Source organism: Dromiciops gliroides, chromosome 2, assembly GCF_019393635.1.
Source record: "Dromiciops gliroides isolate mDroGli1 chromosome 2, mDroGli1.pri, whole genome shotgun sequence".
Taxonomy (NCBI): Eukaryota; Metazoa; Chordata; class Mammalia; order Microbiotheria; family Microbiotheriidae; genus Dromiciops; species Dromiciops gliroides.
In genome coordinates, this window is record NC_057862.1 from 651,505,773 (window position 1) to 651,522,350 (window position 16,578).

The following is a 16,578-nucleotide window of genomic DNA, read 5'->3' on the forward strand; positions in this document are numbered from 1 at the left end:
TGTGTGGGAGGCGCTGGTGCCCCTCCCCCTCTGCTTCAGCTGAGCCAAAACCCCCTGTGGGCTGTACAAGACACCAAGTCAGACAGCTGGGGGGAGGGAGCTATCCGAGAGATCCTGGACTCATCCAGGCTGGGCTTTGGCGTAGCCTGTGCTGAGGCACATGAGGCTCGAGCACACCCACTCCCCCCCCCCCCCCACCAACCGCAGCCCTGGCTGGAGGATTATCTTGGTCTGTGGAGGCACAGGAAGCCCCAAGATTTGAGTGGAGATAAGAAAGATATATATAGACCTGAGAGTTAGACGAAAAGGAGAGATGGGGTTCTGACAAGGAGACAGGGCAGACAGGAGGACCGGAGGCCAGCTGACAAGATTAGAGGGGCGGCAAAGGTTGGAGAAGACAGACAAGATAAGGGGGGCTTCAAGGACGCAGGAGAAGGCTAAAGGACTAGGACCAACAAGAGGAGGAGGCCAGTGGACAAGACTCAGAGCGGGGAAGGACAAGGTAGAGAGACTGGGTGGACAAGATTAGAAGTTCCAGGCACAGCAGGTGGGAAAGAGATGCAGTGGAAAGAGACCGCAGGAACGCAGTCAGGTTGTACATTTTATTTCCCTGTATTCTTAATTTTAAATAATATCTCATAAATAAACTCTGCTTTGATTATTTAGTTAAGAGCCTTCTTAATTTTTAGCTTATCAATTTGGGAGCAGTGTGGTGGAACTTTATAAACGGCCCACATTAAGTTAAAAGCAGTCAGATAGCCAGTCAGTCAAAAGTCCCCAGATTAGTCCTCCAGTCAGATTAGCCCCCAAATTAGCCCTAGTCATTTAAAATATTCTTACATAAGATAAGACTTGTTCAAGATGGTGGAGCGAAGCCAGGAAGTTGCCTGGCTCTCCCGAATTTCCCTCAGGAACAACACTAAACTAATCCTCTAAATGAATTCTGGAGCTGCAGAACCTACAAAAAGATGGAGTGAAAAAAATCTTCCACCTTAAGATAACCTAGAAGGTCTTCAGGAAAGTTCTGTCTCACCTGGATAAAAGGGGAGCATAGCTCAGCACAGAGGGTATCTGGGCAAGCCAGCAAAAGGCTGTTAGCCACAGCCACAGATCAGCAGCTGAGGACCCTCAGTCCTAGCTCAGTAAGCTAGTGGTACAGCAGGCCAGTTGTGATGCCCCCAACCCCAACACAGTAGAATCTGCCAACTGGGGTATATGCTACCTAACAGGCTCAACTAGACTGGGCCACTCCAGTGCAGTGAGCAAGCTGTAAGATGCTGAGACCTCAGAGCAGAAAGTCTGTGACCGGGGCTCCTGGCCCTCAGCAAAAGAAGCTTGGGACAGTGCATGCTATACCCCAGGAGCAGAACTCAACTTTAAAAGGCATAAAGGAGGCTAAAATATGAATAAGAAACAGAAAAAAAAAACACCTCACCATAAAAAATTACTGTGGGAGGACCAAAACATAAACTTAAAGGAGGACAGCAATCTCAAAATGCCTACATATGAAGCCTTAAAGGGGAAGAGGATTGGTCTCAAGACCAAAAAGTTCTCTTGGAAGAGCTCAAAAAATACTTTATAAACCAAATAAGAAAGGTAGAAAAAAAATTAGGAAAAGAAATGAGAGTTAGGCAAGGGAAGAGCCAATAGCTTGGAAAAAGAAAGACAAAAATGACTGAAGTAAATAAATAATTAAAATGCAATTGGTCAAATGGAAAAGGAGTTGCAAAAGCTGACTGGGATTCCTTAAGAATCAGAATGGGCAGATGGAAGCTAATGACTCAATGAAACAATAGGAAAAAGTAAAGCAAAATCAAAAGAATATAAAAGTTGAAGATAATATAAAATGACAATTCTACCTAAATTAATTTACTTATTTGTTGCCATAGCAATCAGGCTACCAAAAAATTATTTCATAGAGCTGGAAAAAATTAAAACAAAATTCATCTGGAAGAATAAAAGGTCAAGAATATCAAGGGAATTAATGGAAAAAAATGCAAAGGAAAGTGGCCTAGCTATACCAGATCTAAAACTTTTATAAAGCAGCAACCATCAAAACTATTTGGTACTGGATAAGAAATAGAGTGGTAGGTCAGTGGAATAGGTTAGGCACACAAAACACAGCAATAAATGAATATAGCAGTCTCCTTTTTTTGATAAATCCAAACAGTCTAGCCTCCAGGGTAAGAATTCATTATTTGATAAAAACTGCTGGGAAAACTGGAAAATAGTATGGCAGAAACTAGGCACAGGCCAACATCTTACACTGTATACCAAAGTAAAGTCAAAATGGGTACATGATTGAAACATAAAGGGTGAAACTATAGGCAAATTAGAAAAGGAAGGAATAGTTTACTTGTCAGATCTTTGGAGAGGGAAAGAATTTACAACCAGAGATGAAGTAGGGAACATTATAAAATGCATTAAATTAAAAGCTTTTGCACAAACAAAACCAATGCAGACAAGATTAGAAGGAAAGCAGAAAGCTGGGAAACAATTTTTATAGCCAGTTTCTGATAAAGGTCTTCTATCTAAAATATATAGAGAACTGAATCACATTTATAAGAATAAAAGTCGCTCTCCAATTGAGAAATGGTCAAAGGATATGAACAGGCAGTTTTCAGATAAAGAAATCGAAGCTATCTACAGCCATATGAAAAAAATGTTCTCAATCACTACTTATTAGAGAAATTCAAATTAAAACAACTCTGAGGCACCATCTCACACCTATCAGATTGGCTAATATGACAAAAAGAAAATGATACATGTTGGAAAAGTTGTGGAAAAATTGGAACACTAGTGAACTGTTGGTGGAGCTGTGAATGGATTCATCCATTCTAGAGAGCAATTTGGAACCATGCCCAAAAGGCTGTAAAACTGTGCATGCCCTTTGACTCAGCAATACCACTACTAAGTATATATCCCAAAGAGATCATAAAAAAGGGAAAAGGACCTACATGTTGTGGTAAAAAGTTTTAACAGTCGGTTAGATAATGGAGAGACACCAGTTTTTTTTAGGACCACCCTTTTGAGGAGGAGACCAACAGCATGAGCTACGCACACCAGTCCGCCTGCGACGCATGCCAGATTGCCTGCTGAGCACTCGACTTCCGGGGTGTGAGCTTAAAAGGCAAGGAGAGAACAGAAGTGGGGCTTTTTTTCCTGCTCCGCTGGTCTCCTGGCTGCGCTGCACAGACAGACGCTGACTGGAGTTTGACTTGGCCCGGCTCTCGGTTAACAGCATGCGCTTGACTTGGTCTCTCTCCCCAAAGGTGGCCTTGGGTTTTGGTGAGTTTTATACAGAATATAGACTAAGCCTAGACTTAAGATGATTTGTATTGTATTTCTACTTTCCTGTCCTTCTAATCAACATCACCTTGTGACTACCATACAATAAAAGCTCTAACTAGAAAACCAGAAGCTTCTTCCATTTACTAGTCTGGGAGATAAATTAAGGGAAAGGTTAAGTAGGGGAGATTTATGATCTAATATCCAATTTTAATCTCACAATGTTCAAAAATATTTTTAGCTGCTCTTTTTGTGGTGGCAAAGAATTAGAAATCAAAGGGATGCCCATCAATTGGGGAATGGCTAAACAAGTTGTGGTATATGATGTAATGGAATACTATTGTGCTGTAAGAAATGATAAGCAGGCAGATGTCAGAAAAACCTGGAAAACTTTAAGTGGACTGATGCTGAGTGAAGTGAGCAGAACCAGGAGAACATTGTACGCAGTAAAAGCAACATTGTGTGATGATCAACTGTGATAGACTTAACTCTTCTCAGCAATACAGTGATCCAAGACAATGCCAAAAGACTCATGATGGAAAATGCTCTCCACATCCAGAAAAAGAACTATGGAGTCTTGAATGCAGATTGAAGTATACTATTTTCACATTTAGTGTTGCTTTTTTTTGTTGTGTCCTCTTTCTTGTGTTTTTCTTCGTTTTGTTCTGATTCTTCTCTTATAACATGACTAATGCAGAAATATGTTTTTAAAAAAGATTAGACTTGTTCTGTTTGTCTGCATAGCAGAACTAGGAGCAATGAGTAGAAACTGCAAGGTTGATATGAGCTTAGTTAAAAGGCTGTGCAAAACAGAACTATGCACAAGTGAATGGAATGCCTAGGAAATAGTAAGTTCTGCCTCAGTGGAGGTCTTCAATAAAAATTGGATGAACTACTTGTTGGATATGTTATAAAGGGGATTCTTTTCCCCAGGTATAAGTTGGTCATAATGTGCCTTCTAGGACTAAAATTCTGTGATTTCTTAGTGTTTGAGTCAGCCAAGTTTTAAAAAATAAATGAAGGAAACTCAGTGGTCAAGTGATTTTATCAGTATTATGAAGTAATTTAGTGAATGGAATTTCACTATATCTGTGTTTTGCAATGTGCAGTAGATACATATTTTCCAAATATATCCTTTTAAAAATTATTTTATGGCTCTTTGACATAGGTACAAAACTCAGTTGTATATGTTCTCTTATTTTATGGCATTGGGAACTATTAAGGTATCAAAGTTTCTTTGTGGATTGAGAAGATAAAATTGCTCTAAAATGCACATTTGCTTCTATAACTTTTTTTAAACTCACTATTTTTAAAATCTTTGTGAGATGGAAATTATTTACTGAAAGCCTCTATCATGATTCATTATAAATGAGGTTTTAGTCAGGGTGTTATATTGAAAGTGAAGCTGAATTTGCCAGGTGATTTGAGGATAAAAATTTCAAGTATTTCATAATAATATTACAAGGCCTTTTGAAAAAGGACTATTAAGTTAAATATTTGTGGTAAATGAAAATGATACAAAATGGATTCATTCTAACTTTAAATGTCCTTCACAAACTTTTTTCCTCTCACTATTCACATCAAAATTAGGAAGGACATTTTAAGTTGATGGATTGAAAGAATCAGCTCCTTAATGGTTCTAGCATTTGGCAAAAGACTTATTTTCTATATTTCAATTTACTTCCTCTTAAAGATTATATAGACAATTATATTTTTAGGTTATCATATCTTACTGGATGTTTGGCAATTTACTTAAACTTTATGCCTTGACAGTGGGCATATTATTTGAATATTCAAAGGCCATTAAAAGAAAAGATTTTTATTGATCTTTTTTATGTTACTAATATTTGTATTTTTCCTGCCCCCATCCCAGAAATCCCTTGAAACAAAGGTTAAAAGGAAATAAGAAGAGAAAAAAATCACAAAACCAATCAATACATTGAAAAAAATTCCCATCATATACAATTTTTCACATCCATAGATACCAACCTCTGCAAAGGAATGGGTGGAGTCTTCTCATGCCTCTTTGGGGCACAGCTTGTTTTTAATATATATATATATATATATATATATATATATATATATAATTTTATGACATTCAATTTTGATTGTTTTGTGGTGATTCTTTCCATTTACATTATTGTAGTCATTGTTTTTCTAGTTCTGTTTATTTCACTTTGTATCAGTTCATATGTCTTCTTATGCTTCTCTATGTTCATCATATGCATAAATTTTTATAGAACAGCAATATTCTATTACATTCATTTACCATGCCTTGTTTGGCCATTTCCTAATTGATGGGGCATCTACTTTGTTTCAAGTTGTTTACTACAAAAAAAATGCTTCTCTAAAGATATTTTTGTCCTCCTTGGGGTATGTGGGGAATCTATGGGTCAAAGGGTATGAACATTTAGTCAGTCTGTCAGTGAAGTACCTACTATTACAGTGAAGCACAAGGCTTCTTGATAAATGCTGGGGATTATAAAGAAAGTCCAAAGCAGTCCCTTGGGGATCTTATGATCTAATTTAGTTACTTAATTTATATAATTCCAGATTGCTTTCCAGAATGGTTGAACCAATTTTCAGCTCCATCAGCAATACATCAGAGTGTCTTTTTCTACAACCCTTACAATACTGATCATTCCTGTCTTTGTCAGTTGGCTGGGTATGAGTAGAAGCCTCAAAGTTGTTTTGATTTCTAATTGTTAGTGATTTGGAGCTTTCTTTCATATGGTTGTTAATGGTGTGTAATTCTTTTGAGAACTGCTTTTTCATATTTCTTGACTACTCATCTGTTAAGGAGTGGCTTTTGATCTTACACATTTATATTAGTAGTCTCTATTTCTGATATTCCTTATCAGAGATATTTGATACAAAAGTGTTGGGGGAAGCTAGGTGGCACAGTGGATAAAGCACCCGCCCTGGATTCAGGAGTACCTGAGTTCAAAAATCCGGCCTCAGACGCTTGACACCTACTAGCTGTGTGACCCTGGGCAAATCACTTAACCCCAATTGCCCCGCCCCCCCAAACAAAACAAAACAAAACAAACTCTCAAAAACCAAAAGTGTTTCCCCCCTGCATTCAGTTGCTTCTACAATGCCTTTTTTTTGGGGGGGGGGGCAGGGCAATGAGGGTTAAGTGACTTGCCCAGGGTCACACAGTTAGTAGGTGTCAAGTGTCTGAGGCTAGATTTGAACTCAGGTCCTCCTCAATTCAAGGCCAGTGCTTTATCCATTGTGCCAACTAGCTTCCCCTTATAATGCCTTTTCTATTGGATTTTACTGTCCAGAAGATATTTTAAATAATCAGTAATAGGGGTTTTTTTGAGAAATAAAATTCCTATAAAAGCACAAAAGCTGGTACTATGAAATTCACCTTAATAGTTGTATGTTTTATCATATAAGCTCTTTAATTTTTAAAAGAGGTGTGTTATTTAATTTTGGATACAAAAATTAATTTACTTTGATATTTTGAATCCATAATTTCATGGGAACTGCCTCCACCTATTAAGATAGTTGTGAAGTAATAGATAGAGAGTTGGCTTCTGAGTGAGGAAGACCTGGGTTTAAGTATCACTCCTGCCTGTATTGGCTGTGTCACCCTGGGCAAGTATTTTAACCTAAGACCATAAATTGTAGAACAAGGGCCAGTCTAAACCAGTGGAGAGTTTCATACCACATATGAAACTGTGTGGTATTCATTCCCCTTGCCCACTCACCTCCAAAAAAATTCCACAGATTTTCAGTCTATATAGATCACCATTTCTCCACACCACCTCATCCTCACTAATTTTTGTCCATCTCTGTACACATATGCTTAAAAGAGGTTCTACTTAAGATACTGGCAACAACCTTCTCATTTTCAATACTGGGTGGGACCAATATATTCAGTCTGGCCATCTGTTATCCCATATTTTTAATATTACTGTCCAAATTGCTTTTCTTGTCATGTGTGTTCTTATTCAAGTTCTTTTTAAGTTAATTTTTGGATCCAGGTTTTATTTGGTGAAATGATTCAGTCTTCTTAAGTTTTTTCCTATTACCATTTGGATTACTTTTATTTTAATTCTTCTAAAGTCATGGGAAAAGCAGCCAGATTAGATCAATATAAAGTGAGAGGAAATCCAGCTGGAGGCAATACAATTTTGAAGGCATTATGAAACCCATTTACAAGATACCAAAGGTGTAAAAAATGATTTTTGAACCTTATTGATTAAAAAAGGTATCCCAGAGAACATCAACAACTATCAGCCGACACGCCTACTTTCTGATCTATAAAAAATCTTTATGAGGGTCATCTATATGTGAATTGAGGGCATCATTTATGAGGGTGCTAGTAAGGAATGAGTAGACTTTTGCAAGTGATATTCAACAATAGAACACATCTTTCCCATCTCACAATTGACTGAAACTTTTTAAAATCTAATTTCCCATTCTACTTATTGTTTGTTAATTTTTTTGGGGTGGTATTTGTTAATTATGAAAAAGCACTCCATCTGGTAGAACAAAATGCTATCTTATAGGTTCTTTTATAATAAAATATCTCCCATCTACATATCAAGATCTTTCAAGATTCCTTGGAAGATTTGTTCCAATTTTTTAGTATATGTGCTGCCAAAGTGAGCACTCCTTGGAAGATTCAATAACAGAAATAACTTTGTGTAGTGGTTTTCTGATAATCATCACGTGAGGCATAGAGCAAGGAAATATGCTTATAAAAAAAGTATTCAGCATTGTAATGGAGGGGATCAAGTCCAGGTCAAGGAAGGATTCTCAGATGGTGAGATCTTCCAGATGTTCCTTTTTATGGATGCTGTTCATTTTTTTTAAAGCTCCAAGACATTGCAGAGTGCCCTAGAAGAATTCTGTGATCACTGAAAGGAGTTTGGAAAAGCCAAGTGGATAAAGAGTATCTATTCCCCATATTTCATTGTATAATTGACTTTGCCATCTTCTTCTGAGGGTGTATTTTGATCTACCTTGTCACCAAAGAAACTTTTGATGGTCCAAATCTTTTTCTGCCTGCTTATTATCCCAGCCTATCTCCTGGCTCTTAACCCCTTCTTAAAGTGAAGCACTGCTTCCAGGATGCACTATCCCAAGCTTCAACGGGTCCCAGGTGGTACGGTTTAAAGAGAGGCACATAAGGGCAGCTAGGTGGTGCAGTGGATAGAGCACTGGCCCTGGAGTCGGAAGGATCTGAGTTCAAATCTGGCCTCAGACACTTAACACTTACTAGCTGTGTGACCTTGGGCAAGTCACTTAACCCCAATTGCCTCACACCCCCCCCCAAAAGAGAGACATGTTTTCAGTTCACCTGGCTTGTGCTCTAGTCTGTAAGTAACCATGGGCCTGCTTACTCTTTAACCCATAAGCAGAAATCTGATTCACTGTGGTTGCAAGCTTGGTGTGCCTGTGCCCCTCCCCCACTGGGCTGCTGGCACTCTAGTCTGCTTCCTGGGTAATACCTCAGCTCAGCACTCCACCTCACCTCCAGCAGAGACCCCTGCTGTCTCCCCCAGCCACCTGCTGGACCCCCTCACTGGTCCATGAGCTAAGTTCCAGAAGTAGCTGCTGACACTGATGATTCTGAGGCTCTGGAGGTGTGGCCTGCCTAGGGCTAGATCTGCGTGGCACCGCTGCACTCCCCTATCAGCCCGGTACAGCAGACCTTTCCTGCCACCCTTTTAAGCCACCTTTGGCTAGAAAACAATCTTACTCTGTTCTTTTGTGGGTTCTGTTGCTCTAGGAATTGTCTTATGTCATTATTTGGAGGTATGTGAACGGATCATGGGGAGATCCGAAAGTTACAGCCTTTCTTCTCCTATCTTCTTCAATGTATAATTTGGATGGACATGCTTTAGAGTAGGGGTTCTTGATGATTCATGAACTTGTTTTTAAATATTTTTGACAACCGTATATCATTATAATTGGTTTCCTTCATAATCCTGTGTATTTTATTTTATGCTTTTAAAAACATCCTGAGAAGAGGTCCATAGCCTTCTCTAGACTGCCAATGTAGTACATGACACAAAAAAGGTTAAGAATCTCTGTTAAAAAGGCAGTCAAGTGGCACAGTGGATAAAGCTCCAGCTCTGGATTTAGTAGGACCATAGTTCAAATCCGGCCTCAGATACTTGACACTTACTAACCGTGTGACCCTGGGCAAGTCACTTGACCTTCATTGCCCTGCAAAAAAAAAAAAAAAGAAAGAAAGAAGAAGAATCTTTGTTAAAGAGCTTGTTCAACAATATGTATATTTGCAGTAATACAAATGGACAGTGATCTGGGGCCAGAATTTCAGAAGAAGAACAAAGTGGGCTGTATTGTTTTTGAGAAATTACAAAACATTTTGCTGACTCCTATTCTTCCCATGGAAACAAAGTTTCATTTTTTTTTTCAGTAGCAATATTTTACTAGTGTTGCTATATGGGAACAAGTCCTGACATACTGCTGCCTTTGAAGAACTAGAGATGAGCATGAAAAACTAAAGAACAGAGAGAGTGATGGAAAGTCACATAAGGTGTGAGAGCAGGATGCATCATATACAAGAAGTAACTCTGAAGAAGAGCAAGAGTAAAAGTTGCTATCATTGAATTTTTAGGACAGGAAGAGAAGATGGGTTGGTCACATTATGAAAATGAGAAAGGCCCCTAGCATATTGAATAAATGAACAACACCCAGTGGTGAACACTTGGGAGGACTTCTGGGACTCTGTGTATATGCATGTGCACCTATACACTTGTCTTCCCCATTAAGCGTATAAGCTCTTTGTAAGTAGGAATTATTTCATTCATTTTATTTGTATCCCCAGTACCTAGCACATAGTAGGCACTTAATGCTCAATTAATTTTCTCCATAACATTTCTTGTATCCTTCCCCTCTCTAGTTCTGTTGCCATAATTCTAATATATGCTCTCATTTATTACCTGGTTGATTTGTTTCACTTGTCTCTTAATCAAGTGTTCCTGCCTTCCTTCTATCCATCTCTATCTATGTTCTGCCACTGTTATTCCTCTGCCCAGAAATTTTCAGTAGTTATCTAGTGCCTACCCAGTAAAGGCATTCCACAATAAGATACCAACTATATTTCCAGCTATATTACATGTTACTCACCATCTACACACACTATTCTTCTGCATGTGTGTTATCTTCTTTGCCCCTGAGCATATCCTGTACTTTACAACCTTTTTAATTTTGTTTACTCTATTCCCATTTCCTCGAATGTTTTGCTCTTTCCCTTTTTGATTGTTTATTGTTACAAGTCTTTTAAAACCTAAATGCTATCTCTTCTATGAAACCTTCCCTTTATTCACTTCTCTAAGGAGATAGTGTTTTTAGACTTTTGAGGAATTAGATATTCCTTCCCTTCATCCTCCCCTCCCCCACTTTACTGAGCAAACACATTTGTTCATTTTATGGGTCAATATAGCTAAAAATATTTATCATTGTTGGCAGCCTCCTCATGATGAGCCTCTTCCCAAGTAGTTCATAGTCTGTCAAGACCCATATCTAGTCCCTTTTCATGTTATTCTGACCTGCTGCCTGACCATGGCAGGAAGGTGAAGGAATTCTATTCCCATTTAGTGCCTAAAGGCCTCAAATGAAATTGGAAGCATTTTTTTTTTCTGAAAGAAACAATGTCTTGAATGATATAGCTAAAATACCTGGTAACTATTGTATGGGACTGTCACCTCCTTTCTTCTTCCTTCTTAAATTACTTCATGTACTCTTTCTCTCTTAGGGAATTCTTACTCATATATACATGTGAATTTTTCTTTTATAAATATCTTTTGTTGGGGCAGCTGAATGGTGTAGTGGATAAAGCACTGGCCCTGGATTCAGGAGGACCTGAGTTCAAATCCAGCCTCAGACACTTGACACTTAGTAGTTGTATGACCCTGGGCAAGTCACTTAACCCTCATTGCCCTGTGAAAAGAAAAAAAAAGAAAAAGAAGCAGAGAAAAAATTTTTTTAGTGAAACCAATCAATACATTGAATAAATCTGACATTGTATACCACACCTCTGAGTCTACTATCTCTACAAAGGGGTGGGGAAGAAGTATCTACTCATATCTCTTCTTTGCGGCCAACCTTGTTGGTAATTTTGTAACATTGTTAATAGCCATCACATTTATTAGCAGAATCAAGTTATAAATAGTGATGTGTTTTTACAAAGTATAGACTGCAATTGAGCTTACAGACAGTCACCTTGGTGCCCCAAGAGCTGCTCACTAAATTTCACTCTCACCAACTGTCACACATAGGTAGTTCTTCTAGGTCTTAGCTCCAGTCTACTCTTACTGACTTGCTTCTCACTGTGCCTTCCTTGGATTTTGCTATTCCCTCAAGCTAGGATCCTGTGTTTCTCATCCTCTTTATTTCAAAGCTTCTATTAAGAATAGTTTGCACTTGGGACGCTAATCCACTGTTGTGGAATTGTGAACAGATCCAAACATTCTGGAGAGCAATTTGGAACTGTGCCCAAAGGCTATAAAACTATGCATACCCTTTGATTCATCAATACCACTGCTAGGTTTATATCTCAAAGACATCCCAAAAAAGAGAAAAAGACCTATTTATAAAAAATATTTCTAGCAGCTCTTTCTGTGGTAGCTAAGAATTGGAAATCAAAGGAATGTCTATTAATTGGGGAATGGCTAAATAAACTGTGGTATGTGATTGTGATGGAATATTATTGTGCTATAAGAAATTACAAACAGGACAATTTCAGAAAATCCTGGAAAAACTTATATGAACTGATGTATGGTGAAGTGAGCAGAATCAGGGGAATGTTGTATACAATGATAGCAATATTGTTTGATGGATAACTATGAATGACTTAACTATTCTCAGCAATACAATGATCAAAGACAATCCCAAAGGACTCATGACAAAGCATACTATCCACCTCCAAAGAAAGAACTGATATTGGTTGAACACAAACTGAAGCATGCTACTTTTCACCTATATGATTGGCTAACATTATGGAAGGGGAAAATGACAATGCTAGAGTGGGATATTGAGAAATAGGTACACTAATGCACTATTGGTGGAGTTGTGAACTGGTCCAACCATCCTAGAGAATAATTTGAACCTATTCCCAAAGAGCTACAAAACTGTGCATACCCTTTGACCGAATAATACCACTACTAGGTCTATATCCCAAAGAGATCAAAGAAAAAGGAAGAGGACTTATATATACAAAAATATTTATAATAGCTCTTTTTGTGGGGGCAATTAGAAATTGAGGATATGCCCATTAGTGATTAGGGAATTGCTGAACAAGTTCTGGTATATGATTGTAATGGAATACTACGGTGATGTAAAAAAAATGATGTATGGGATGGTTTCAGAAAAACCTGTGAAGACTTAATATGAATTGATATGAAATGAAATGAGCAAAATCAGAATGTTACACAGAAACCGCAATACAATAATCAATTATGAAAGACTTAGCTACTCTTATCAATACTATGATCCACAACAATTCCAGAGGACTCGTGATGATCCTGTGTACCTCCGGAGAAAGAACCAATAAACTCTGAGTGCAGTTTTGTCCCAATTTTCTTTTTCTTTTTTTCTTTTTGGCAACATGGTTAATATGGAAATATATTTTGCATGATTTCACATGTATACTGGGTATCATTGCTTGCCTTCTCAATGGGTGGGGGAGGGACCTGAGAAAGGGAGAGAAATTGAACTCAAAATTTAAAAATGAAGGAAAAAAAGAAATACTCTCAGTTCCTTCACTATTTTTTTTAAAGATCTCAGACTAGTTGTATGAGTCTGGGCAAGAGACTTGACCTCTCTAAACCCCAATTTTTTCATCTGTAAAATAGGGATAATAGTTCCTACCTCAAAAGGTTGTCAAGGGTCAAATGAGTTAACATATGTAAAGTGTTTTGCAAACCTTAAAACACCACAGAAATGTTGTCTTCTTATTGTTTGTTTAGATTACATTGATTGATTTTATTTTTTAATAATTTTATTATAAATATAATCTTAGCAAATAAGGAGACATGAAATGAGGAATGATACCCCAAATTAAACAAAACCATAAACTCTAAACTATTGACTTTTTTTTGGGTGAGGCATTTGGGGTTAAGTGACTTGCCCAGGGTCGCACAGCTAGTAAGTGTTAAGTGTCTGAGGCTGGATTTGAACTCAGGTCCTCCTGAATCCACAGCCAGTGCTCTATCCACTGCGCCACCTAGCTGCCCCATGACATTTTAATAAAGGAAAAAAATTTAAACTTAAAAAAAAATATAACAAAAAATTACTTCCTCTTATGTCCCCTTCCGAGTTCATCTCATCTGTTTAATTCATAAAGCTTGTTTGCTTTTTAAAATACAGCTGTAATCAGTATTTATGACTGCCCAGTTATGCTTTCTTTGCATCATTTCATATGCTTTCCCATACTTCTTATTTTTAAACATTTTTAATTTTTGTGTCATAATAGCATATTTTATTACATTGATATCTGATAATTTATTCAGCTATTTTCCAATCACATAGGTTGCTTCTAGTTTCTGCATTTACAAATAAGGACACTGTAAATATTTTTGTATAAACAGAACTTTTCCCCCCTTTACTGTTACCTTTAAGACATAGTCTTGTTGATTTCATATTTAATTGCTTCTTCTGCTTTTCTTTTTCCAGAATCTGTCTATGATCTTCTCCCAAAGGAGTTACAGTTACCTCCATCTAGAGAAACATCTGTAGCATCCATGAGTCAGACAAGTGGCGGTGAGGCAGGCTCGCCTCCTCCAGCTGTAGTTGCTGCTGGTATGCATTTCATTTTATTTTATTGAAGAAACCTGTAAGTTATATACACTATGCTGCCCCACATGAACAGTGCTGGCAAAGTTTGGATCAAAAATATCATCATGGAGGATAACTGAGGGTTCATTTTAGAAGGTTTTAACATGTATTTTTTGCCATATAATTCTCTTTAGCTCATCTGCTTGATGTAAATGATATACTGGTATAAGCAAGCAGTTATTGTTTAAAACATAAGTGCTTAAAACAGTGCCTGGCACATACTAAGCACTTGATAAATGCTTGTTGACTGACATCAATCAATATTGTTTTTTCTATAAATGGCATTGTCTGTAATAAATTCCATCTTCAAATGGCAACCAATTTGAAGATAACTTTAACTGCACACAAAAGGTTAAATTCCAAGCTATGGATGGAAAATGGTGTTTGAGATTGTATTTTTTTACGATGATATTCTTTATTAGCTCGAAGGAGAAAATACTATATTATTTTGCATGACCTGGAGAAGTGCTCAGGGTTAAAACACTCAAATCTCTTTTCTGTTTGTAGCATGTTACTATAACCCATTCATTGCATATTAAAATGTATGTGTAATTCAAGGTAGCATGACTTCATATTCACTAGATTCAGATGAAAATAACTAGAGAATTAAATGTAAGACTTGTACAAATATATAATAAGCATTTGAAATTTACTTAGTTTATATTTTATACTGAGCTTCCAGATCATATGCTTTAAATAGTATAAAAAACCCTTACTGTTCTCTTTTTTTTTTGGCACAAAAGTTCAATTCATATTCGAATAAAAGATTGAGGGCAGACAGCAAAGTAGGATAAAGATTTGGCTAGCAAAGTTTGTATGTGGATTCTTTTCATAGTATATAGCTTTATATCGTTTTGATTCAAAGCTGAGATCAAGTGTTTTTGATTTATAAAAGTTGAAACAATACATATACTTGAGATTTATATGTCTCTTCTCATGGATTAAGATTTCTTACATGGTCTAGTTCCTCTGGTCTTTAAAATGGTCTTTGAAGTCCATCAGAGGGAAATGGTTTTACTAGATTTTGCTAATTTGGGAAAGAGAACAAGGAAGCAGAAAGTTGCTTTGTAAATGGGATGCTACTGCTGTTCTAGAGCTTTTTGATGTGGTTTTAAAATGTATTTACCTTGTACACAAAAGCCTTCCATTGATCTGTATAGTGCAGTAAAACAGACTTCCTGGTTGGGATCACAAAAACTTTAAATATGGCAAAGAAACTTTACAGCACTGCTCACTGTTCATGTGTTGTCAGGCATTTTCTAACAGATTCTGTGGATTTAATTGTGTACCATCAAACTTTTTTAGTAATTAGACTCATACCAGTGAAGCAGTATCCACTGGATTCTAAAATTTCTTTGAATATTTTTCAGAAATGTAGCTATTTTAATTGAATAATAAAAAATTGTATTGGATCATGAAATATAAAAGAAATCATCAAAATTTTGTTAATGGTGTCACATTAAATCCACAGGTAGAAGCTAACTAACTGATTTCTTTTATATCTTTTAAGATTGTTTTTAAAGATATGAGTTTCTTAACTAAAAGTCTGTTTCCTCTAGGCTTTTTGGCATAAATTTTATAATAGATATAATTGCTTTTAAAAGCTAAATGAATAGGGTTCTTGGTAAAAACAAAACAAAACTATCTTCCTTTCCATAAAAACCCATATATTTCTGCTTCCATTTTAGAAGGCTTTATTAAAAAATAAAATTAAATGAGTCTTGAATTTGGATCATAGAGTCCTCTATCTAGAACTAGAAAGGACCTCAGAGAATGACTTCTTTCAGTTAACTCATTTTATAGGTGAAGAAGTCCAGTTCCAGTGAGGTTATGACTTGGCTAGGGTACTAGAGATAGCAAGCATCAAAGTAGGGGTCTGCACCCCCATGTCTTCTAAATTTAGAACCAATGTTCTTTCTATTGTTGCACCACCCTACTTCCCACAATTTGAAACTCTTCTTATGACAGTTAATATAATGTCAGTTTTCTCAAGTTGTATGGGGAAAAAAAAATTTCACCAAACAAGACCAAAGCCAAGTCATAGATAGTAAGGGATATGAACCAAAGGAAGAATCGTTAAAAAAGTAATAATTTCTTCATTATAAAGATGATCAGAAGACTAGAAAAAAAACCCATGGCAATATAGCTATATTCAGCATTAGTCTGTTTGATATAATTTTTGAAAATTTAATCTGTTCTATTCTAAAATTCCAGCATATTATTAGTAAAAAACAAAAACATAGCTAACACTGTCAATTTTCAATGTAGATGAGCTACATTAAACTGGATATGTTACTCTTTTAAAGAGTTAATATAAATATCATTTGATTGCGTTTGTGTTTGAAGTGATAGTAATTGTATCCCTTACAGTGTTACCAGAAGGGTAAATTATAGTGTCAACTTGATTTCCCTCATTGTATTTATCATTTAGTATTTTTTCTATCCCTAACACAGAGTGTCTAGGAA

At 36.8% G+C, this 16,578-nt stretch overlaps 1 protein-coding gene across 6 annotated transcripts in view; it reads left to right on the forward strand.

The window, feature by feature from the left end:
- The window catches only part of NFAT5 (nuclear factor of activated T cells 5), a 150,424-nt gene that overhangs the window by 45,525 nt on the left and 88,321 nt on the right, over nucleotides 1–16,578 (forward strand). For 3 of the 6 annotated variants that reach the window (XM_043982136.1, XM_043982127.1, XM_043982128.1), the window contains one exon: nucleotides 13,951–14,076. In XM_043982136.1, coding sequence (XP_043838071.1) covers nucleotides 13,951–14,076 — 126 coding nt within the window. Of the gene's footprint in view, nucleotides 1–13,950; nucleotides 14,077–16,578 lie in introns of those variants that run through there. The other 3 variants (XM_043982129.1, XM_043982132.1, XM_043982134.1) reach the window with 2 other exon arrangements.